We start from the raw sequence: 26,087 nt of genomic DNA, 5'->3' as shown, positions 1-26,087 counted from the left end.
AGCAAATTGCCTTGATTTCTTTATAAAACACGAGGAGGAGGCAATGAGCAACTTCAAACGAAAGATTATTCAAAATGATTATTGAAATTGTTTACATTTTTTGTGAAGTTACAAGAAAATGACCTGAAAATTAGCAAATAACAAAATTGAAAATTGCCTGAAAATCAACACAAAAGAAGAAAAGCAAGAAAATAAGCTAAAAATTTGCAAATAAAAAAAATGAAAATGATGTGATAACTAGCACACAAAATAACTACGATAAAAAGAGGGAAATGACCTTAAAAAGCTCTCTCTCTTTAAAAAAAACCCCCCAACTGATTTCAGATCATTTTTTGTCACCTTTTCCTAATTTATTGCAGTTTGCCATCTTTTGCCAAGTGGCTCATTGCCTTTCTCCAAGTTTTCAAACAAAACCATATGATTTTCTTCAGGTTTCAAAGGTTTTGATGCTGCCAAACGCATCTGAACACAACACAAGAAAATTCATGTTGATAAAGGTTTCAAAGGGTTAAAAAACTTTGGGTTTAGGACTGTGGATTGAACAAAACAAATCATTTCGTGAGCTCTTCTTAAGGTTTAGGGATTTTTTTTTCCCGTAATGATTAATTGGCTTAATCAAAAATAAAAATGACATTTTGTTTCAGCCCCACCCAAAGATCAAATAGATATCAGTTTGTATTTCGCTGAAAGAAAAAAACAGTTCTTTTTAGCAAGAAATCACTGAATTTCCAGACATGATTGTGCAACAAAAAGAAGGCGTTTTTAAGCGTGACTTCGCCTGTATTTCTAGCGTTGACTGTGCCACCAAAACTGCGCATTTTAGGCCAAAACATGATCTTTTCCTGACCGTAATAAAGTGTTTTTTGTGCCTAAACCTAACCACCCAACCAGCGTAAGTGTTAACGAATCTGCCACACAATAACATAAATGTAACATATTCATGGTTTGCAGAAACGTTCAATGCAAACATTTAATCTAGATTTTGGGGCCATATGAGGTCAACACAAGGTTGAAAAACTCTACACTCAACTCAGCTTCACCTGACGTTGACAGGAAACAGCTGAAGGAGACTGACGAGACTTCTCACAAACTGCTTTCATGGCACTGAGATCATCTTAACTCCAGTTCCTTTCTGTCAGGATTACGGAGGGAAGCTTTACTGATGCCGACAAACGATCAGATTTGAGACTTGAGTCGAATCTGTGACATGAAACACCTGAACGCCAGGAAAATCGGGAAATCAAACCCACGTACAGTAGCTACTTATTCTGGAACTGGCAGAGATTATTGCTGTTGCGTGATTTCAACACAGTGATACAGGAGGTCTGCTCGGCCCGTCAGAGAGGCTCTCGCTCAACTGCATCTCTGGCAGTGAAGGTTTCTCTGCCGCCAGCAGAGGGCAGCAAACAGACAGCAGAGGGCAGTGACGACAAACAGAAACCACTGAACAAAAAGCTCTTGACCACATCTCCACCTCAACACACCCCAAACACCCAGTCTGGTAAAAAAAAAAAAAATTACATTACAATTTTTCTTTTTTGCAGTCAGTCATGTTCAGTCATGCTTTTTATCAAACACACCTTAGTTACTGAAAACACAGCTCTCTTTCTGCAAGAGCAAACAGTCTTTACAATCAAGGCTGACGAGCACAGCCCGGGATTTTTTGGTTGTCCGAGATTTTCTTTCAACTTAAATCTTTGTACGTGATTTTATGGCGCACTTACAGCTTTGTAAGAAAAAAAAAGTGCTGCATTTTTCTCTTTTGGAGAAGATTTTTTTTTTTTGACTGAAATCTAAGATGTTTCAACAGTGGCGTCACTCAGAAATGCTTCTTGTTGCAGGAGGATTCAGGTTATTTACAGTGGGACAAAGGCGGGAGGGTTAGTCTCACGAGCGGGTTTGGTTTGTGTTAATCATGATGTTGGGCAAAGCATTGCGTCTTTTCCTCCAGGTGCCCAAATCTCGAGCGTACCTCTTAATCTGGTGAAACCACTGCTGGGTGCGAGATTTGTCCGACGCGCGGAAAACGAAAGACTCCCGCCTAATATCAAGCACCTCGAACGTGTCCTCGCACTCCGGATCTGTCGACACCACGCAGTTTCCCAAACGGATCGGCTCTCTCAGCACCGTGAACTTCCCACTGCTCTTGTCCTTGATCAGAACCAGCACTCCGTCTCGAATGCCGTCACCGCCACCGCCACCTTCACCCTGATCCCCCCGCGCCCCCGCGTCCTGTCCTGGGACTTCCCCGGCTCGCAGTGTCCTCACCATCAACAGACTCTGGACGTTCTGGAACTTGAGGCCTTTGCTGCCCTTCTTCACCCACTGACCATCCGCCGGTTGGGACAACTGCAGCGGTCCCTCCATGACGAATCTTGTGTTCTCCCTCGCCCAGCCCACCGTCTTCATCGAAACCTCTCGCATCTCTATGTTGATGACTTCACGGTTTTTGCGGCTGTCGCGGCGGAACGAGCGCAGGGACCAGGTGACGCCGTTACCCTCCTGCTTGGTTTTCATGTTGATGTGCTCCAGGTGGGACTCCACCCGACTCTTGGCCTCACGGAGACGCGAGTAGTCGGGGTGACATTCGGGTGTGACCTTAATGATGCGGCTCAACAGAAGCGGGTATTTAGTCACGCGCTGGAGGGGCGCCATGAGGAAGGAGCGCAAGTTCATGCGACGCAGTGCTGTGTTGTCATTCTGGGAAACATCCAGGAAGATTCTGGGAAGACGAGAGAGAAAATGAAGTTAACCGCCACACGGTTAGATGCCTCCGCGCACCAATCACATTACAGTTTACATCCACGTCTGAAAACGTGGATGCTTCACACACATCTTCCGCCCGGCAGCACACAAGATCTCTACAATCAGCAGTTTCAAGATTAGTGCCATTATTCAGCATCTGACCAAATGTCTCACCCTCTGCGTCTGAATTATGTTAAAAATGGCCAGAAAAGTGTTTTTGCAGAACGTTATGATATCACTGACCTTTAACCTTTTGAATATAAATTGTCAGAACTCTCAATATATCCTATTAGATATCTGTGGGAAATTTGGGCGTATGAATTCTTGAGTAATGGCCAAAATCATGTTTTATGAGGTTTGTGGCAAATTTCCCTCAAGGCCTTCAGATATTGCATTCACAAGAATGAGATAGATGAAAGGTCACAATGACCCTAACCTTTGACCTGTGAATACCAAATTGCACACAGCTCATCGTTGACTCCAAGTGAGGGTTTGTGTGAAATTTGAAGAAATCCCCTCAAGATGTTCTTGAGATATTGCTTTCACAAGAATGAGACACACAAGGTGACAGTGACCTTTACCTTCAACCTATTACCACCAAAATCTTATCAAGTCATCCCTGAGTCTACTGGACCGTTTGTGCCAAATTTTTAGAAAATTGGAATATCTGGATGAGGTCCAGTGACCTTGACCTTTGACCGCCAAAATATTATTAATTTATCCTTGAGTGTATTTGAAGGTTTGTGCCAAATTTCAAGAAATTCCCTGAACTTGTTCTTGGTATATCATGTTCATGTTCATGAGATGAAGGCAAATTCACAGGGACCTATGACCACCAAAATCTAATCAATTCATCCTAGAGTCCGAATGGGCATTTGTGATAAATGTGAAGAAAATCCCTCAAGGCATTCATTAGATATCACATTTACAACAGGCAGGCAGACCAATGGACAACCTGAAAACATAATGCCTCGACTATCGCCGGCGCAGAGCCATAAAATGAGAGATTCTGCGCACTTTCTTGGGAAAACTCTTAAAACGCTGATTAATGGGAATCACAGGACGGCCCGGCTCCAGGGTGAGCTGTGGTTCTGTCTAAAAATATGAATCATTGCAGCTATACTCTCAAAATAGAACTTCTTGTGAATAAGTGATAACCCGCTGTCTTTTCCATTAAGAATTATCCAGAACAGCCGTGGCAGGAACCAGAGAAAGCTCCCAGAGTAACTCCCCCATCACACACACTAACAGCAAGAAGAATCAGTGTTTTAGTGTGTGTGTGTGTGTACCTGAGCAGCTCTTTCTCCTTCTCCAGCGTGTTGAGCATGTTGACCGAGGTGGACTGCTGCAGGCAGTAGGTCTGGAAGGCCGGCAGCATGTTGACGAACTCCAGAAAGATCTCTCCGATGTACACTGTGAGCAGATCTTCATCTCCCTGAGGTCAAACCACACCAGAGAATACGTCAGGTCAACAGCAATTAAAGGGACAGTTCACTTCAAAATCAAAAGTCCATTTTCCCCTTTCCTGTAGTGCCATTTATCAGTCTAGATTGTTTTGGTGCGAGTTACCGAGTGTTGGAGATATCGTCCGTAGAGATGTCTGCCTTCTCTCCAATATAATGGGACTACTTGGTTTTGGTGCTTATGTATGATTGTCATACAAAAGTTGTCACATGACAACTTTTTCGTTTCCCGAACCCACGCTGTATTTCGCAGAGGAAGTGTGGATTCAAAACCAGATGATTCCAGATGATCCACTCAACTTTTGAGGAATTATGCAGTAACACGAAGGCTTGTTTGCCGAAAAGCGTAGGAGTATGTTTTTCAGGTTCATCATGACCATGCCATAGAAATTAAGGCATTTTAACGTTTTAAGAGAGTGCCTTGGAGTTTTATTTCTGATTTTCATTTAGTGCAATTTGAGGGTCAATGTAAACCCGCCTTATGATACTTTTGGAGGTAAATAATATGTTTTGTTTTTGTTAAAATTCTGTTCTCTGTGTACTGTCGGCAGCTGCACTCCATAGAAACCTTGTCACCTAATGCGTTTATAAATGTGACCCTGGAAGTGATTTATGTAACACCAGCAGCTCAAAGCTTAAGAGCATAAAAAATCTGACCACATGTTTAAACCCTAATAGTGTGTGTGTGTGTGTGTGTGTGTGTGTGTGTGTGTGTGTGTGTGTGTGTGAGTGTGTGTGTGTGTGTGAGTGGGTCACCTGGTCAAAGGCCTGGTCGATGCTGTCCTGGAGGTGTTCGGTGAAGCGGTCGTTGACGTCTATGAGCTCCTGAACGTTGCTGAACACCACGGTGAGCTGCTCGGCGGTCAGCAGCCCGGCGCTCTGCATGGGGCAGTAAAACTCCTCCTTGATGATCCGCAGGTCCTCGCCGTAGCTCGACTCCGTGTTCAGAAACTCCAGGATGGCTTCCTTGCGCTCCGTGCGCAGCTTGGAGCAACGTTCACACATGCGCTCCCCTCGCTCCTTGGAGGCCCCGTCCCTCAGTCCGCAGTCTGGACAGGGTCTCTGGGCCTCCCAGGCTCTCAGGGAGGCAGACGGTCTCTTCCAGGTGCGGGACAGACCCGGGCCAATGCCGCTGTCCACCCGTTCCACCTCAGCTCCCCGGTTCCTGCGGTAACGGCGAGGCTCGCTGTCCTCCTCCTCCCGCTCATCACTGAGGCCCACCACTCCGCTGTCGACGCTCAGGCTGCTGATGGTGCTCCAGCGGTGCTGCCCGGACCGAGTCACGCCCAGACCCGCCTGGCGCTCCTCACCAGGGGGCTCTGATCGACCACGGATCGCTGCTGGAGCTGGGGACAGGGAGGTGGAGATGGTCAGAGTCATCAGGGCTCATGATGTGTATGGATTTGTTTTTGTTTTACCCACACACACACACACACACACACACAGATTAACCCTTTCAGACCTGGGAAAATTGGTTTGATTTCTTGGGAGGAAGGCAATGAGCAACTTAACAACACATGGCCCAAAATGTAGAAAGAAATTAGTAAAATGTGAAGAAAATTACTTGAAAATAAGCAACAAAAATAATAATAATAATGATACATATATATGTATGTAAGATGTTTTTCTATAACATAGTTTTAAACTTGTTATTATAATGATTATTAATATAGTTTTCTGGACATTTTTCCATAATTTTTAAATAGTTTTGTAATAATCATCAACCCCTTTTTTAAAAACTTATTTTCAGGTCATTTTCTTCATCACCTTTGACTAATTTCTTGCAATTTGTGACACATTTCTTGCCAAGTTGGTCATTGCATTTTTGCATGTTTTTTAAAAAAGAAATCAAACCAATCTGTTCAGGATTCAAAGGGTTAAAAGCCTCCCTAATGAACGCCCATTTAATCTGGACTGGTCATTACTGGTCATGTCAAAACAAGGAAACTATTACAGATATCATCTTTCTCCAATAATTAGATCCCTAACCCTCAAGCCAAAGACTTAACCTTTGTCTACATGCATGTCAATACTATTGTGCATGTGTGTGTGTTCAAACAGAGCCAGAGAATGTGTGTGTGTGTGTGTGTGTGTGTGTGTGTGTGTGTGTGTGTGCTGAGCTGCTGAGACAAAGTTTCAAATGTTTTATTCAAACGCCTTGTTCATTATACAGGCGCGCTCTTAATTATGTATTAACATGACACCACTGGATGATGATTTTTTTTGGCACTGAGGAAAAAATATTTCTAGTCCGTATAAGCGAAATATTCGGATAGCAGCAGGGTCATCATTAGCATATTGACTGACATTCTGTGGCCAGTGTCAAAGAGCTTGTGTTGACAGGGCAGAGCACAGTATTAGCAGGGGAACTCTGTGTGTGTGTGTGTGTGTGTGTGTGTGTGTGTGTGTGTGTGTGTGTGTGTGTGTGTGTGCGCGTGCGTGTGTGTGATTTGTGGAGGAGGTGAGGGCCGAGTGCAAAGGCCAAAATATTCAGAGACAAGTGTGACACTAAGTTGCATGAGAGAAACAAAACAAAAGCAGCTTTTAATTTCCGAAATCTTTTCAAAATAGAAGTGATTCTAAAATGTGAGGCTGAGCTGGAGGTTCATTCATGAAGTATAGGACGATTCATCTCTCCTGAAGATTTGAGGGAGATGTAAAGAGGATGTAGAGTCCAGTAAAAGTCCAGTGGGATGGACGTAGCTCTCCACATGTAAAGCGTGTGAAGCATATGGTGCATGTAATTTCTTTGCTGGGCTGCATTTCTAGTGTGAAAGGTGCAAAACAAATAAAGTTTATTATCATCATTATTATTATCATTACAGAAAGGACGCATTGAGTCATTACCCCCTGACAAGCAGGGGTCAAAGCCTGTTGTTTTGGGTTTTTTGGACTATTGCCTTCATTACATATAAGACGGCTTAAGACTGAGAGCAGGGATGACATGCAGCAAAGGACAACAGGTTGGAATCAAACCCGCAGCCAGTGTGGCAAGGACACCCAAAAAGCCTGTTTTTTAACAAAAACTACTCTATGTTCGGAGTGCGTGAAAATCATCCTCTCCGCGGTTCTTAACGGTTGTTCCTAACGTGAGCATGGGTTGCTCTAATAAAGTGTCTCAGGGATGACGTTTTCCTGTAGGCCGACGCAGAGGTTAACTTCACCCGGGTCTCCTTATCAAAAAGCTTATGGGATTTTTCCATTGGATTTTGGAGGAAACAATCTCCGTGGAAACCAAATGTTTATGATACTTTCACGCTTTTTTCAGCAAGATAATCTTCAAAAATGAACACCAATTTTAGGAATTTTTGATGCCTAAATACCATCATCAGAAGTTAAAAGCTAATGTTAGGCTATAGATGAAGTAAACACAGTCACATGGTGTAACGCCGCCACCACAACACGGCTCAGCGTGATGATGTTCTGTGGTCTCTTTAAGCCACTTGTAAGCAACCACCTTTTTTTCCATGAATTTTCATCTGGTAATGGATTGCGAGCTCGTTCAGTCACATCACACGGAGGACACGAGGGCTTCATGCTCTGAATTGTTCCTGGGAACACCTCCAGTACGTCTGCAGTCTTTATTTTCATGAGGAGGATATCTGTGCAACCCCTCAAAAGGCTTAAGACATCTTAAAAAGGGTGCTGTTCTGTTGAGGTTTGTCTGGATTATAGAAGTAGCTAAAAAACAGCAGTTGGTGTTCAACTTGTTAGAATAAATAATAATGGAAACGTGTGTGCTAGCTACTTTTAACTCTTTGAAACCTGGAAAAACATCAGTTTTCTTGTGCAGCATTCAGATGCCTTTCATTAGCAATTAAACCTTTGAAACCTGAGCTAAATGGTTTGGTTTCTTTTAGATGGGGGAAAGAAAATTAGCAACTTGGCAAGAAATGTTCTGCAAATTGCCAGAAATGTGTGAAAGCTGACATGAAAACAACCTGAAAAAGAGACAGACAATTATAAGAAAAGTTGTTGTTCTTTTGGGTTTTCTTTAAACTAAGGACAAATGTTAAGATGTTAAATTTATTTTATATCTAAAATTATATTACAGATATATTTTTGTATAACTTTAGCCCTTATTCCAGTAATTTTTATTTTTCCTCCTTTTCAAAAGATTTTCTTGTAACTTTTACTAATTTCTTGCTCATGTTGGTTTCATTTCTTGTGAAGTAGCTCAGTGCCGCCTTCGTGTCCTCTCGTAAGAAACCAGGCCAATTTGCTCAGTTTTAAAAGGTTAATATCTTCTTGAATAACCTAAGCATGAAGAAAATACTGGAATTTCTGCTTTTTAAAGACTTAATACATGAAAAAAAAACATATAGGAAGAGACATCTGCAGATTATTTGGCTTTCAGTAAAAACCTCCTAACTTATAACATACTTATCTTTAATTTTCGGAGAAAAAATGTGAGCACACATTAGCGGGTGCTGGGCTAGCAGCCCGTATGCATCGAACCAAACAGCATCAGAGAAACAAACAGTGTTTTGACTGGTTTAAATCACCTGGTTTGTTTGTTTCGGAGAGGAGGAGACAGATAATTCAGCTCCTGGTTAAAACCTCCTGAAGAATGAACACTGAATGAATTCTAACTGGGAGAAGTTTCAGCTGGTTACAATCTGCAATCCTCACCACTAGATGCCACTAAAGCCCCCTAAATCTTACACACAGCTTCTATAAGTATTTGTAACCATCAGACAATCATCATAACTGTTTTTGGGTTTTGATGTAGATTTGAATCCAGATTTGCAAACATTTTTTATCTCTAAAATGACAAATTTTAGGGTTTGTTGCAGCTTGAATGTTGCCCCTTGGACAAGTTACTGAAGTGTAATTACAAACATTAACACACAGGTCACATTAACAAAAAAGGCCAAACACACTAACAAGAATAAACAGCTGTCACACATGCATCATGCACTCACCACTGTCTCTGTCTCGGTCTCTGTCTCGGTCTCGGCGATGGCCGTGGAGCCGTGCGGCCGCAGCGATCTTCATCTCCAGCTGTTTGCGCTTGGAGGCGTCGGCTGGCATGGGGTCGCTGTAGTGGGGCCGGAGACGGCACTCTCGCTGCGCCCTCACCGTCTCAGCCAGCTCATAGGCTGCGTCCGAGCTGGAGCGCCTGCAGCTCAGACCGGTGTGCTGCTGGTTGGAAGGACACGTGTGTCAATCAAACTGTCACGTTGCTATAGCAACAGATGAAGAAGGACAAAGCTCTTGGAGGAGATAAGGTGAGAATGACAGTAAGAGAGAAATCGCAGCTCGTGTATCCGTGTGTGTGTGTGTGTGTGTGAGAGGAGTTTTTATGTCACCATGTTCGCTGTCATGACATCATTACATAACAAATCTTGGTTATCTCTCTGATCCCAGCTTCTGACAAGAATCCAAATTTCATACCGAGATGCGGCACTAATCGTCTGCCAAGTTCTGTAACGGAGTCTAAACACAACACGGCCACACATCCACAAATCTGCTCTTATCACAACTTGAAACCACCGAGCCTTGAAGATGAGAGATGTGTCCCCCGAGTGACAATTCAAAGCATCTCCTGGCTTTTTTTTTGAGGAATTCCCCGATACACTGCAGCATCCTGCACGGACAGACACTCCTCATGTGGCTTTTAAAATCCTTTCAGCGTCTGCGAAGCCCCTGAGAGTTGACCTAAGGTGGAAAGTTCAAAGGTCATCACTATGACACACGACTCCTTGCCCCTGAGGTATCACCCGCATCCACTGCATATGATGATATTGGCTTTACATGAAAGATACCTCCTCAAATGTTGACGGCTCTCTCACAGCTAACACATGACTGAAAGGTGCAGGGAGATTGTCATCGCTCTGTACCAGAAAACAACATGATCTACAGCTCGCACGAATGCAATCAGGTAAAATGAAGGAGAATAATTCATGTTCCGCTGAATTATCAAATTGCAGCCTGGGAATGCAGAGGCAGGCTCCGCTGTGGATTCAACGCCGGAAACAATAAGAAAAAGCAAGAAGCACCTCGACATCTGCTCCCTAAACCACCGACAGCTTTGCAGCATGCGAGCAAGATGTGACTCCGTATCGGTCCCAGCTCCTCGGTTCTGCAGATGCAGAGAGGAGCACAATGCTAGCTGCAGCTGGTGTCAAGCTGCAGGCAGCCAGCAGAGAGGAGCCATGCAGGGAGCAGGAATGAAGCGCTGAGTTACCAGCAGGCAGCTGCCGTCGGGGGGCTTAATCCTCTTTTTGCTGCATCCTCAGACGTCGAGCTGCTGCTGGAAGACGGAGCGCTGCATGCTCGTCCCTGTCTCTCAACAAATACCTCTGCATCAGTGTGTGTGAGTGATGTGCATGTGTGTCGCAGTCCCCTTGCTTGTCCCAGTCATCCTTGAATACCAACAGATCTGTGTGTTTCTGTGCAAGGCGACGGCGGAAAGGCGGCGGGCGGAATACATTTAAGACATAGAAAAGGGGGAAAATGGAAAAAGAAATCCTTACGCATTCTCCTGCTTCCTCTCTTCCTCCTCCTCCTGCAGGCGTCTCGTCGCCAGCCTCGGCTCCGCAGGCCGTTGCCGACGTTGCCATGGCAACGGCGGAGGGCTGACAGTCGGTCGAGGGGGCGGTGATGTCACAGCCTCCGTCCCGGTCACCTGACAGCCTGACGGGGGCCTCGGCGGAGATCTCTGCACTGCAGCTGGTGGAGGAGAGAGGAGACGGGCGGTAAGGAGGGGGGGAGAGAGGGGAGGGAGTGAAAAGGAAAGGACGAGGGGAGGAAGAGGAGGCGAGGAGAGGCAGAGAAGAGATGGAGGAGAAGGGGAAGGCAGAGAGGAAGTGGATGAGGAAAGAGGAAAAGTCAAAGGAGGGAGAAAATGCACAGAAGAGGGGGAGAAAAGGGTTAAAACTGTAATTCTGGCAGAGCTATTGTGTCCTTACAGCATCTCTGTCACTCATTCCACCTCATTCCTCCCTCTCACATGCCTCTCTGCTTCCTGCTGTGTCTTCCTCTCCATCCCCGCAACCCGCCCTCCTCCTCCATCATCATCTTTCTGCTCTCCAAACACCCAAATCAATGCCTTTCCTCTCCCCCCTCCCCAATCCTCCAATTAGACACATCAACGAACATTAACACCTGAACCCCTGGACCGCAGGGACACAGCCTGCACACACACACACACACACACACGCACGCATGCACGCAGACATAATACTTTTTCTTCATTCCTTTGTCTGATAACTGTGGATCCATTCTTGCAGCCAACATGTGATCCCCACCAACACACTGAAATGCACACACCCACCGAGCACAAACCACAAATGCACGCCTGCAGGGACTGATGCATGCATTTGTGAAAGCGCACAACAAACACACAGCAGAGACAAGAGGTCTGAGCGAGCGCTGCGCCCTCCGAGTAAAACGCTGACCATGAACCGCAACGTGCCGGGGACATTTGTTGCAAGTCATTCCCCGTCTCTCTCTGCACTCTCATTTCCTGTCAAGTCTCTCCGTCCACTGTGTGTCAGAAAAAGGCACGAAAATGCCAAAAAATAATTAAGTCTAAGCAAGCTTGAGGCAGATAAGTTGAAAAATTTTTCTTAAAACTGCCTCTTTTGGCCACATGGGGGGGGGGGGATTAAGTCCACAACACGCTCTTCTCACATAATAGTGCCTTTTAACCCTCTGAAACCTGGATCGATAGTTTTTTTGTGCTGTGTTCAGACGTCTTGCACAAGCATTTAAGACCTTTGACTCCTGACACAAGTTGGTTTGATTTCTTTTGAAAACGTGAAGAAAAGGCACTGAGCGACTTGGCAAGATATGTACTGAAAACTGTTTTTTTTTTTTTTTTTTTTTTAAAAAAAAAAGTAAAAGGTGAAAAGAAAGAAGAAAAAAGAAAGAGAGAAGAGAATAAATTACTTGAAAAAAAAATGTCCACAAATTGAATTATTCTAATTATAAACATATTTGATCATTTTGTTTGTCAAGTTGTAATGTCAAACATCCAGCAGAATGATGTGAAATATTACTTTTCAATATCATGCTAATATCTCTTTCTTTTCTATTTTAGTTTGATTATTTTACTAAATATATTTTAAATTACTGGTTTTGTATTAAGTGCTTGTTTCAGTATTACTGCTGATGCATTTCACATTTATTACTCTGCTATTTGTATTCGTATGTTGTTGTCATTTTTGAGCACAAGAATTTCCTTTTGGATTAACCCTTTGAAACCTGGATCGACATCATTTTTCTTGTGCAGCATTCAGGCACCTTTCATAAACTCTGCATTTTTAAACCTGAGTACATTGGGGTTGATTTCTTTCAAATACTACATAAAACAGTAACACTAATACAACAGGCACCGAGCAACTTGGAAAGAGATGCACCACAGTAAAAAAAAAAAAAAGGAAAAGGTGACAAGAAAATTACCTGAAAATTATTTAATTTTTTTTATTTGCTTGTTGTGTTTTTAAGGAGAGACAAAATAATAAAATGATTTTTAAATAGGAAAATAAGCAGAAAACTATATTTTAAACCTATAATGATAATAATAATAATAATAATAATAATAATATTATTATTATTACTAATAAAATAGTTTTATTTTTATTTTTTTCAGCTGTTTTTTGTTTTTATTCCAATTTTCAGGCTATTTTCTTGTTTATTTATTTATTTCTAAATAAAGCACTAATGCTGTGTTCAGTGAGATTTTAGTCAGTAAATCTAACTGAGGTTTACAAAACCAGTAAATGTTCCATCAAATCAAAACGATGAGTTAAATGAGACTTAAAAGAGTTAATAATTCTCTGTAGCTTCCTTATTTCAAGCAACACCTTTCACAATACATGTAGTAATATTGATCAGCCACTTAGCTGCATCTTTAAATTTTGCTTTCACCTATTATTAACGACAGGAACTACCAACTACATACAATATATTGATTTTTGTTGAGCTTTACAGTCCAGCAGGCACGAGTGTGAAATATAATATCACTGCTACAAAGAAGAAAAAAAACACTGTTGTTACAGCAGTTTTAGAGATAATTATATTTTTTACTCAAATTAAATGTGTTTGTGGTTCTTTATCGGCTCAGCAGGTTTAATGGGCTCCGGGATCAAAAGCCATAATAGAGTCTCAATGATGTCTGGCTCTCAGAGTGAAGAGAGGGCTGTAAACTCCTGAAATATTGACTTTTTTATTCCCAAAGTAGAGTATGTAACAGGAGAGGAGGATGGTTAGCTTCAGGAGCAGGTGGGGATGGTGTTCAGCGTGGCATGGTTACATGGTTTTTATCCAACAGCAGCAATATATAAGCTGGAGATTTGGTGAAATTGGCTCCTGAGCTCGAATGTATTGTTGTGTGAATTGTGAACACTTTTTGTCTTTCTTCTCTCGTTTCTTTTCATGTCTGCAGTAAACCAACTGCCGCTGTTACTGTGGCTGCAGTATATGTTTGTCTTTTCCCAATCTCCTTGCATAAATAGCTCTGTAATTGGAGATTATTTATCATTTAACTACTTTTTTAATTAACTGATTAAGTGTTAAGTCTTTGAAATGCTGGAAATTAGTAAAAAAAAATGTCCGTCATAAGATAAGATGAGATAAGATAAACTGTTATTGATCCCCAGCAGGGAAATACAGTTGTTGCAGCAGCACGAGGACAGAAATAGCACAGAAAGTGGGAAGAAAAAGAAAGAAAACTAGGTATCTGAAGGTATACACTTAGAAATAACGGCGGTAACTAAAACCATGTATGATTCTTCAGCTTGTCCCCATGGGAGAACTCTTTGTGGTTCCAGGTAGAACCTGAGATCCTTTTATACTTCCTTTCCACAAATATGGAACGAGTACTGTTTTATTTAAAGCATCTAATTTTGAACTGTTCTGTGCATTTTGACCAAACTTTTTTTTCTAATTTCGTTATATTTTATTTTATATTTTTTATTTATTTTTTCATTTTTTTCTTTAGTGAAGCAGGACAAAACAAGTGAGAACAGGCAAGACAGGACAAAGCTAAATACATCATCTCATTCTTTGAGAAAAACTGAATTTTCACAGATATAAAAAAGACAAAGTCACCCAATTGCATTTGAGAAACAGGAGCCAGAGAGTGTTTGCATAATTGCTCACTAAATGACTTGATCAATTAACCAATGACTGTACTCCACTAATCAATTCCTTGTTCCAGTACAAATTTTAACCTCTGCCATGATACGCAGCCCCCTCCGGCCTGTGATGCGTCGTCAAATATCCACATGAAATCACTCAGGAGTCATTTGGGGATTTGGAGAAAATGCATGCAGGGTTCATTCCCCCTGATGTGTTAAAGGACCGTCAGAAATTTGAAAATGCCATAATAGTTTCTGTTTTTACATCTTATGGCTGTTATAAATGGTGTAATTTTGGCTATTTTAATTTTGGTGTTCCCACGGGTAAAATTCTGAAAGAACAAAAATCACAAGAAAATTTTAAAGAAAAAAACACACAAAAAACTGTTAAAGAAAAAATGGCCGTTTTTTTTTAAAGAAAAATAAATCACTACATTTTTTTTAAAGAAAAACAAAATCAATGAAAAAAATGTAAGAAAAAAAAGATTTGTTTCCTAAAATCACCAAAAATGAAAGAAGAATTACTGTTGTCAAATAAAAATTAGATATAGCTGCTGAAAGTTGTATGTCCTTCCCTAAACCTCTGCCATGATACACAGTTCCCTCTGCCGTTTGATGTGTCCTCAAATATCCCCATGGCGACTGAATATGAGGTCTGATTATTCAGACGGATCTTACATAACTGTGTTTCCTGAACTCCGTCCCTCACAAACCAGTTAAACTCCTGAGCTCTTCCTGGCGACGTCATAAAAATCATTTGTCAACATCCCTCTGATGCTGTGTGGCACTTGCACTTCAACACACACAGGTTTTATATCACAGCAAAGCCTGGACGCTTGTTTTGTGTTACACATGTCATAAACAGAGCCAACTCAGCACAGATGAGAGGTGTCCAAATGTCCGAATTAAACTGGTGCCAGGGAGCGAAAAGGCGGATATAATTAATGCAGTTTTGCGGCTCAGAAGCGTCCAATCGGTTTTTCCTCGGACAAACTGCCATTAACGGCCTTTCGTTCACAGTACCGGCTGTCACACCGCGGATGATGCATGGGAAGTAATAACCTGCAGCTTAATTTATCAGGAAACCACTGCATGAGATAGATCACCGCTCAACACGACACGATGTGACACTGAAATTAGCCCAGCTGTCATTTCCACTGATGCATATCACTCCAATCAAACATATTTATGAGTCTGCATCTAATAGAGACAAATAAATACAAAATGTTAGATGTAGTGGACACATGCTATACACGACATGTGCACACAATTAACCCTTTAAAAGCAAAGTAAAATGGTTTGATTTAAAATCATGTAAAATAGGAGGACAAAACAAAAGACATAATTTACCAAAAATTAGAACCCCTAAAAATTGGAATTATGTAATTATAAAAATTATACATATACATTTTTCCCTAGCTTTCTTCCTTTTTCCCCCAGACATATACCCCTTTTAAAATAAGTTTCTAAATCTATTAATTTCTTCCATTTTGTGTAACATGATTATAAATAAATAATTAAAAACGTTTATTTTTTTCTCTTTTCCCTGGACATTTTTCTATGGCATTTTTCCCTAGCTTTCTAAAAATAACTTTCCAAATCTACTAATTTCTTGCATTTTCTGGAACATTTCTTACCAAGTTAATCATCGCCCTTTTTCCCATGTTTTTGAAAGAAATCATGCCAATTTGCTCAAGGTTCAAAGGTTTAAACAAAGAAGTGATGTCGCCCCAGGTATTTAAAGGGTTAACTCAGCAGTAGTGGTTTGGTGCTTCCACTTCTATAAAACCCTCCCAGGTGTAATAATCTGAATATTACTGTAATAATACGAGAAGAGCTGTATTCTGCTCTGTATGCAAGTTTGGCTGCACGATGCTCTTAAACAAAGAGAGTTATTGGTGGAAGTCAAATACCTCAGGGTGCAGAGATCACACAGAACGCAGTCATGTTTAATTAATAAATCTCTAAGCATTAAAATATTCACAGAGCCTCAAGTCAAATTTAAATCACGGGGGGGAGCACACGGTGTGTTGCATTATGGGTGCTTTTTGAACATAAAAGATGAATCCGCTGGGGATAAACAAAGCTGAGCTGCTGCGGCTGTCGATGGGCTCGATTAGAGGGTTGCACGAGTGTCAAAATGATTCGTCGGCTAATCGATTGGCAAGACAAGTAATCAACTATTTTGGTAATCAATTAATCATTTAGGTTACTGATCAGGTAAATTGCAAAGCGCTCCCTGGTTTGAGCTCCGGAAATGTGAGAATATATCGGGTTTTTTGTTTTTACGTTGTGGTGAAGTGCATGAAAATACTTCAGTGTTTAGCCAACGTGGTCCTGCAGATGGCAAAACAAAGGACTGTGCGTTATTTATGAGGGGAGGCACTTTAAATGATTTTTTAATTACTGGAGGGGGAGTTATGTTTTCTTATTTGGCTCAGGGGAGGGACGAATAAGATCATGTGACTGCATTTTTTTCATTATTTAAAATACCTTCAGTACCTCATATCCCACAGGTGGCTTTGATTGTTTTATCACACGATGAAAAATGAAAATTATCACTGGATTTTCACATTTCCAGTGGTCCTTGAATACATCATCTGCAACAAACGCTTCAGTCAAAAAAAGCAGTGGTGCAGTTAGGTTTGGGCGTCTGAGGCTTCAGCCCCGAATGTTTTACAAAGAGCCCCAAATCTAAATGAAAATAGGCCTAAGTGACTGTTTTTTAATTACAAGAGGAGGGGGGTGGCTGGGTTTTTCTTTTGACCCTCCCTAAAGTCACATTTTTTTTCCTTGAGCCTCTCTGAGTGTTCATCCCCCATGATGTGTTGAAGGACTGTCAGAAATTTGAAAATCCTACAATAGCTTCTGTTTTTACAGTTTCTGGCTGTGATAAATGGTGGCATTTGGGCTATTTTTATTTTGGTGTTCACATGTGTTTGGGAGTCATGTTTCCTTTTTTTTTTTTTTTTCTTAAAATCACCAAAGTTTAAAAAAGAAAAAAAGCATAAATCCATCCCAGGCGCTTTAAAGAATTATTTGATTATTACAGTTTTTTGCTTCCTTCTTTTCTACACCACCGCCTCCCCTCTCTTAAATAACAAACAGTCCCTAATAATGATTAAAGGCCCGGAAACAGAGGTCCAGGCTAACCCTTTAGTGTCCTCAACTACTAGAAACATGGACAGCACATCAGGCGTTTTTCCACTTCATCCTAAAAATAACCTTCAGTTGCAGCCTGCAGCGCTGCACTCTCACATATTGAACATGTTCTGTATAAACACAAAGACACACACACAGCAGTTATTTTTTTCTGCTGCCTAAATGACGGGATGCCTCAGACATCCATCATCGCCTCTCAGCGCAGACAAAGAAGCGACAGTGGAGAGTCCTGACAGGCAGGGAAAGATACCGACTGTATCTCCACTCCATCACAGCCTGCAGCCTGCAGGCGAGCCGAGCTGATTCTCCAGCAGGCCTCATCAAGCAGCTCCTCTGTTCAGGCTCTAATATTTACTGTACACGGAGGCCTGGACCCGAGTGGCACCACAGTGCTGTAAAACACACCCTCCTCTTGTTTGCCCTTGATCAGAACGAACCACAGTGGAGTGAAGCCTGCATCTATTTAGCCAACAGCTGACGGGGACACAGCGAGTCTGTGGGGACGGTGCCAGTCCTCCTGTCTGTCCTGCTCCACGCCAGCCTCCCGCCCACAGTCTCGTCTGCAGCGCCAACCCTGTTAGCTCCGACAGCTGTTATCACAATAACTGAGATAAATCGATAACACAACAACACACGCCGGCTTCAACAGACGGACTCGTACACACCGACGCATAGTCTGGTACCGCAAAGCGCACACGTGGAAGCGTGCTCATTTCAGTGATACACACACACACACACACCTCTGCTGCTGGAGGTTGCTACAGGGCTCAGATGATGTGTGCTGCAGGATCTAATTTCCCCATCAAAGAGATTAACTGGATTTAACAGCGATATGCTGATTGGTAAAATGCTCAGGACTCACCGTGCAGCACAAACTGAGAAATTAGAAATCAGAGGCTTTGTTCTCATTTTTCAAACTGCACCTGGTTTGTGTTCAGAGGAGTCAAATAGAGGATTTTCACTACTTCTACTGTGATCATAGCAGAAGTATTCAGATTCTCTGCAACAATATTACAGTGTAAAAGTACTCAACTATAAGTAAAGGTCCTGCATTCAAAGATTCTGCTGAACTAAAAGTTGAAGCCTGCCTTTAGCTTCAGATATTTATCATACTGCTGTTTATTTTTCAGCCAACAACTAACAAAAAACTGGAAAAAAGAAATATCTTTGCTATGTTTCAAATAATTTATAAAAAGTGTTTCTCCAGCAGACACAACTGACATGACTCTTAACTGTCAAATGACCGACTTGGTACTAATGAGAGTACACATATTCAGGTATATTTTGAGGTACTGCGCTTGAGCTTTTCCATGAAATGGTACTAAATGATATAATGAGTACTTTTTAATTTATTTTTATTTATTTTTAATTTTTATTTTATTTTTTATTTATTTCACTTCCTTTTATTTGTGGTTTTACTGCTTTTATTTATTCTGTTGTTGTTGTTTTTAGTCTATTTCTTTCTGTAATGTGACATTTTACATCTTGTATTCTGCGTTATTTGTCCCTGGTTTTAAATTTATCCTAACCTGATCTTTATTTCGTTTTGCTTGTGTTCATTCTGACTTTTGGACTTTCTGTTGTTGTATCGCCGTCTTTGTATCTCATTTGTGCTTTGCTTTTTTGTTAAAGCACTTTGTAAACACTGTCTTTAGGTGCTATAGATAAAGTTATTATTATTATTACTTTTCATACAGAAGTAAATGTACCAAAGTACCATCAGTAAAATATACTCTTACTAAAATTTTGAATGCAGGACTTTTACATGCCATCGAGTGTTTTAACCTTGTGGTATTTTTAGTTTTGAAAAAGTAAAGGATCTGCATACTTTTGATAATAATTAACATTTTGACCTCATCCCTCCCACACTCACCTCTTCTTGATGAGGTCCAGCGCCGAGCCGATGAGTCCGTCCTTCATCTTATAGATCTTGGCTCCGTAGCTGGACAGGTCTGTCCCCTCCAGAAGGAGCGCCGGGCAGCAGCTGGAGGGCCGGTCCCAGTTCTCCCTGCAGGGCGGGAAGGGAACCGACCCAGCTGGTTCCAGACTGCTCCTCCTACGCCTGCTGCTCCCGTCGTCTCCCCAGCGGCGGGGGCTTTCTCCCTGGGTCGAGCTGGCCAGCGGCTGCAGGGGTGAGCGCGGGGACGGGCCTGTGCGGATGGGAGAGTACGTGCTGGTGATGGAGGTGCAGATGGGAGCTGAGGTGCTCACAGTGTCACAGAGAGGTCTCTCTGAGGATCCTCGGCTCATTTCTCCCTCCACCTCCTCCAAGTGCTCTCCATTTCCTCCACTAGAGCTCGTCTGAGGAGGAGTCTGATCAGAAGGAGGCATCTTACCGTCTGATGTTCCTGCTTCTTGTGACAGCTCAGTTTCTCCGGTCACCACAGAACCCGCTGTGGCCTCCTTGTTCTGTTCTTCTTCCTTCTGCCTCATCCTCTTAAACTCCTCGAATGTCGGGGATATGCAGGCGTCCCACAGGAGGTCTGCGGCGCTCCGATGCAGAATCCGATCCACTATTGTTACCCACAATGTTGTCTGTTGTGTAGGACGCCTTCACCACTTTTGGGCTGCAAGGGGAGCTGTGGACAGCCAGGTTTGGGCTGCTGTTCTGCCGGCGGAGCTGCAAGCGCCTCAGGACCTCCTGTTTGATCTCCTCAGGGCTTGTGATGCGCATTGTGCATGGCGGCCTGGAGCCAACAACTGTTGAATTTACGGGATGCTCAAATTTGAGGGGTGCAGCACCCGTGGTCATCTGAGGCCGCAGTGGGAGGGGCTTAAGAGGTTCAACTGACGATCTCGCACTCTGTAGGCGGAGTTTGTCTCTAAGGCCCTTCCTCGCATCCCATTCATCAACGCCACCTGGAAACAGCAACTGAGGAAAGAGTGGGAGGTCTTTCCTGGGGAGGCCATGGCGAGGGTAAAATGCCAGGCTCTCCTGGTTGGGTACAAGTCCATGGGCCCCCGCCATGGATCCATCTGGGGGGCCGTCATACCAGTGACTAGTGGAGGTGTAGCATAAAATAAACTCACTGTCCATTGTCCTGTAGGGGGCAGCACTGAACGCACACAGGCCAGAATCTGCCACAGTGTTCCAGTTCAGGTTCTCCATACTCCTGTAAGGCCTGCTGCTTCCTGTGTTGCAAGGGCCCGGGGCCACCCCATGACCCGGCCCCACCCCGAGAGGGCCCTGCCTGCCAGAGCAGTACCTCAGCCCCAGGTTAGTGAGCAAGGTGCTGCTGTTACACACCTGGCCATGAGCGGGAAGGGAGGCCCCTGGAGGCCCGAGTAGTGAGGGACGCCAGGCCGGTGTCGGGGAAAGGAGGACAAGGGGTCCGGGGGACAGGGGGAGGTCGGCGATGCAGGGCTCCATGTCTATGATGAGGTTGAGGGGGGAGGCGCAGCCAGCAGGAGAGCCGGCGGTGGCTGCGGCGGAGGAGGTGGAGGGGTAGTCACATGGTGGTGGAGGCTTTACGTCTGGCATGGCGGCGGGCTGAGCGAGCGACGCTCAGACACACTCACAGCAGGTACGGAGGTCTGCAGCCTGCAGGGACGGAGACAGAGAGTGTGATGATGAGACCAGAGAGTATATATGTAAGTATATAGATATGTGTGTGTGTCTAAATATGTAAGTGTATGTATATTTTGTTAGAGATGAAGTTTGTGAATTAATAGATAAACTGAGAAGGGATAAGAAATAATAAGTTTATACTTCCTCCTGCTCCCTTTTCGAACATGTAAGATGCAGTTTCTCGCTGCTTATTTGAATCTATTCATTGAGTACAGGTTATTATCCATTTTTGTTGTTGCAATTTTGTTTTATTTTTCATCTTTTCTGTTTGTTTGTTTCATATGTTCGAAAGAAATATCCATCTATCTATGTGGACAACAGCTGAGCCTCCTTTCACACTGTGTTTGTCGTGCCGGTGTGTATCAGTAAACAGAATGTACAAAGAAAAACTGTGTTTTGCAAGTCAAAATAAGCCAAAATGTATGCCATATGCATGAAAACAGCCAAAACGATCATAAAATGAAGAAGGAAAAGCACCAAACAGTCCCTGTGAGTTAATGGTGCGAGTTTAGCCTGATGATACAGCTCAGCTCTTTCACTTCCATCACTGAATCCACAGGCCAGACTTTGTGCAGCGGCCTCGGCCATGTGACAGAGATTTGTCTTTAGCCACGAGGACTCCACGCACATATCGGAATATTGGATAACTGAAGCTCCGGACACAGAGACAGTGTTTCTGAAGCGTGGTCCCTTCACCAGAATAATCACATTCATTTTATATAAATGGCTCCCTGTCTACCCCCTCAGGCTTCCTTTTTTTCCTTTTTCTGCAGCAAGAATAATAATAGAGGGATTATTGCCCTGCTTGTCAGGCTATTAAAACATGAGATTGAGAGACAGATACAGAGAGACAGACAGTGCAGGGTGGAGGGGAAAAAACAGAGAGTTGGTAAAAAGAGACAAGGATGGGAGAGGAAATGAGCGTGACGCTAAGAGAAAGCAGTAAGCTGAGGGGACAGTAATGAAGATAACTGCTCGGCTGTCCGCTGGCGGCCGGCTCTGCTCTCTCCTTCTGACTAATCAGACAGCAGTTGTAGATCAGCCAGGAGCCGAGAGAGCCGAGAGAGCCGGCAAGACGGTGCTGGGTGCACTGCAGCTCCTTCTCTCTCTGTAATGAGCACAAATAGCGTGTCGACTGCCCAACCCCAACGCCCATCATCCCTGTCTCATATTCTGTCTACATCACAGTCTGCAGCGCGGCGTTACGGCTGTGATTATGACTGCGATTATGAAACAGGGACTCAGAGGGCTCATCCGCGATGCATTAGGTGAATAATAAAACGCAAATCATCTTTAGACTCAAACGCTCCCTGATGCCAAAGCACGAACAGGCCGCCACAGCGCTTCTCTGCAGCTCTGCAGTAATAGATAAATATCCATTCCTCGCATGTTTGCCATCACAGTTAATCAGCAACCTGCAACGGAACGAGCACAGGCGGGTTCCCTCAAATCTCATTTGTTGTTTATTAAATGACCCAAAACAAAAACCAAGGACGTTCGTGTGCAGATCCGAAGTGAAACACTGAGGACTAAAACTGGAAATTCGTGCAGAGAAACTTCAGTTTTTCTACAAATTACATGAAAAGACTACAGTCACGGTGCACCAGTCAAGATAAAGTTACAGTTCACATCCATGTCTGTGATTAGTGTCACCAATTTACTATCTGACCAAACGTCTCCCTTCTGTTTATGAGACATGATGGTGAATAACGTCCATAAAAGTCTTTGTGCAGAACATTATGTCAGAGTTGACCTTTGACCTCCTGGATATAAAATGTCAGAACTTCATCTTTATGTCCTGTTAGACATTAGTGTAAAACTTAAGCATATGAATTCTTTGAGTTTTGGCCAAAAACATGTTTTATGAGGTCAAAGTGACCTTGAACTTTTATTTTTAAACCACCAATTTTTTTTTAGTTTATTCTTGATTCCAAGTGGACGTTTGTGTCAAATCTCAAAAAAAAAAAATCCTTCAAGGTGTTTTTGAAATAACGTGTTCATGAGAGTGAGATGGATGCAAGGTCAAGGTGATCTTAACCTTTGACCTATGACCACGAAAACCTCATCAGTTTATCCTTGAGTCCAAGTGAACATTTGTGCCAAATTTGAAGAAATTCTCTTCAGGCGTTCTTGATATATAACGTCACAAGTACAGACGTACGTACGGACAATCCAAAAATATCAATGCTCCGAGTCACAGCTATCGCCGCCATGGAGGCATAAAAAGTGTCATACTGTAAGATGAGATTTATTTTGTGAAGATTTATTCAATTTGATAGATAATCTTTATTATTTAGGCAAACAAGTTCATTGCATTAATGGCAAATTGTGAAATGTTATACTGTATGCTCCCCTTGAAGTTAAAATTAGGAACTACTTTATGTGGTGCACCTTTCCTTTAAGGTCAAGGGTGGTTTAGATCGCAGAGTGATATGAGAGATATGAATGTATTGAGTTGTTGTCCTGCTGAGAACGTGGACATTAAAGAGACAGAGAAACTGAAAAAAAAAAATAACGTCCCTGTGCTGTCCTTATCCTCAGCCCTTAAGTCATTCAAATTCTAAAGTTAAGACTGGAAGACGGCAGCCTGACAAAACTATTAAAAACACAAGTAGCCACATTATTGTGACGTGTTGTGTCATTACCACAGTGCAGCAAGGAGACACTTACACACCTAGAACAAAAAGAGATTTTTAATTGCTTCTACTTACAGATTTGGATTGTGCAGACAGGTAAAAAAAGTGCAAAAAGTGCATAAAAGTGCAAATATTTCCATGTTGAACTTTCTGAGTGTAAAATGAGGCGTGCAAGATGTGGCTCACTCTACAGGTGTATTCACTGAACACAGGTGCAGCCTGCTGCCTGTCATGGTATATCTGGTAAAAATCTATCATGGAATATGTCATTTTATATAGATATATATTTTTTTTATTTTGCATCGTCAAGTTGGCAACTCGTGTCAAAAAATAACGTTGTCCATGCTTCATAGTCAAGAGTTTGCTTGCCTGCTACAGCTAATGCATATACTAAAAATGTGCAAAAAGTAAATGATAGCTACTTGGAACAAAATAACCATAAATTGTTGACACTGTTTCCATGCTTTCCGCCATTTCTGTTGCCCTGAAACGTCACGCAAACATCACAACTATGCAACCTGGGAATCATTGAAATTTCCCAATTTCCTACTTGTAGTTACGACTTTTGAGGGCCGTTCACGTGCTCGTAACTCATAAGCAGGTAAATACTATATTTACGAGGAGCGCGCGAAGGCAGCATTAGTCTAAATAATTTAAAAAATGTTGACATGATACATATGAAATGTACAAATGTGATGTATTTGTGTTTTTTCAGAAATGTCGAAATGAGTTTTTGTCATCTTGGGTCGCCGGTGAAACAGGCTGAGCTCTCGGCCTCCACATTCTGTCACGTCTCCCGTCGGCCTGTTTGGCAGACGCCATCATGTCTGTGAGCACAGCTCTGATGGCAGAGAAAGCGCTGAGATGTGGAATTTGGGTTTAATTAGCATGAGCGTGTGTCTGAATAACACGCAGCACGCCTGCACCTCTATCTCCCTATCTCTCTATCTCTCACTCTCTCTATCTATCTCCCTATCTCCCCCCTCTCCCTCTCCCTCCCTCTCTCCCCCCTCCCTCTCTCTCTCTCTCCCCCATCCCTCTCTCTCTCTCTCTCCCCCCCCTCTTTCTCTCTCTCTCCACTCTCTCTCCCTCCCCCTCTTCCTTTCTCTCTCCCTCCCTCTCTTTCTCCATCTCTCTCTCTCTCTCTCTCCATCTTTCTCTCTTTCACCCCCTCTCCCTCTCGCTCTACCTCTCTCTCCTTCTTTCCCGCCTCACCTCCTCCCCCTCTACCCCCCCCCCCCCCCCCCCCCGGTTGAATAACTGCCAGTATAAAGGCTCTGTGGAGGTCCGCTCTCTCTCTGCTCCCTCTGTCATCAGAGCTAACGGAGGAATAACTCATCTCTACCAGCAGGATAGTAAATCAGCCTCCATGTCCCAGCATGCACGGGGGCTGTTTTTTCTACAGATATGATGGCGGAGCGCGTGACGACGACAGCATCAAAATGAGGAAATAAATCATTAATGTGATCGGATTCACTGTCGGCGTCTCCATTATTAACAGCTCTCACAGATCTCCATCTTAACAAGTCAGTGTATTATTCAGTCCTTATATTTTAACCCTTTGAAACCTGAGCAAATTAATGTCTTTCCGAAACATGGGAAGAAGGCAAAAACCAACTTATGGCCGATAAAACTGCAAGAAATTAGTGAAAAGTTACAAGAAAATAATAAAAAAAGAAAAGTAAAAAACTAAAACAAACAAGAAAATTACCTGAAATAAGTGAAGGATTTTTTAATGTACTTTTTCTGTAAAATAATTTTAAATGTATAATTATAATGATTATAAATATATATTTTCAGGACATGTTTCCCTAATTTTTCATAATTCTCTCCCCTTTTTTAAAACAAATTTTCAGGTCATTTTCTTTATCATCTTTTACTCATTTCTGGCAAATTGTGGGATCTTTCTTACCAAGCTGGTCATTCCCTGTTTTCCCCGTGTTTTTGAAGGAAATTAAACCAATATCTTTTTCTGTCTTTCTTTTATACTTTTCATTTATGAACATTTTTTTTACATTATAGGGACCATGAGCAGAAAAAAGATAAAGAGCAGAGCAAAGATCAAACAAGCAGGTAAGTATGAGGTCATGTGATGTTTAAAGAGTCAAAACAAATTTTCCTAATTTAAGATAGGCTATTACACGTGATACATACAAAGACAATGAGAGAGCCGTCTCATTGGCTAAATAAACGCACCATTTTTCCCTCCGTTTTTCTCTCAGTTCTTTTTGGAGTCATATGAAGTACTTCATCTGCAATTTGCCAGGTTTCAAAGGGTTAAATGGCTTGTGAGTGGAAAGCAGCTCAAGAAAACTGACGTCGAACTAGGTTTTAAAGGGTTAAATGATGTGGCCAAAAGTGAGTGGACACCTGTGGTTTGTGTTCTCTTGGCCTTTTAGTTACAAAAAGTGAAATCTTTGTGTCT

General features: G+C 42.5%; 1 protein-coding gene across 1 annotated transcript; it reads right to left on the bottom strand.

Annotated features, from left to right (window-relative positions):
- Positions 1–1,671: 1,671 nt before the first annotated feature.
- si:dkey-91i10.2 (uncharacterized protein LOC555224 homolog) lies at positions 1,672–20,828 on the bottom strand. The gene is given in 7 exon segments (XM_042494050.1): positions 1,672–2,722; positions 4,035–4,180; positions 4,965–5,557; positions 9,155–9,350; positions 10,688–10,883; positions 19,332–19,915; positions 19,917–20,828. Coding segments are annotated over 7 exon segments (3,462 nt in total). The 3' UTR covers positions 1,672–1,887.
- Positions 20,829–26,087: the final 5,259 nt, after the last annotated feature.

This window comes from Plectropomus leopardus, chromosome 10, assembly GCF_008729295.1.
Source record: "Plectropomus leopardus isolate mb chromosome 10, YSFRI_Pleo_2.0, whole genome shotgun sequence".
Lineage (NCBI taxonomy): Eukaryota > Metazoa > Chordata > Actinopteri > Perciformes > Serranidae > Plectropomus > Plectropomus leopardus.
The sequence above is the reverse complement of the archived record's forward strand: the minus strand, read 5'-3'. Positions and strand labels throughout refer to the sequence as shown.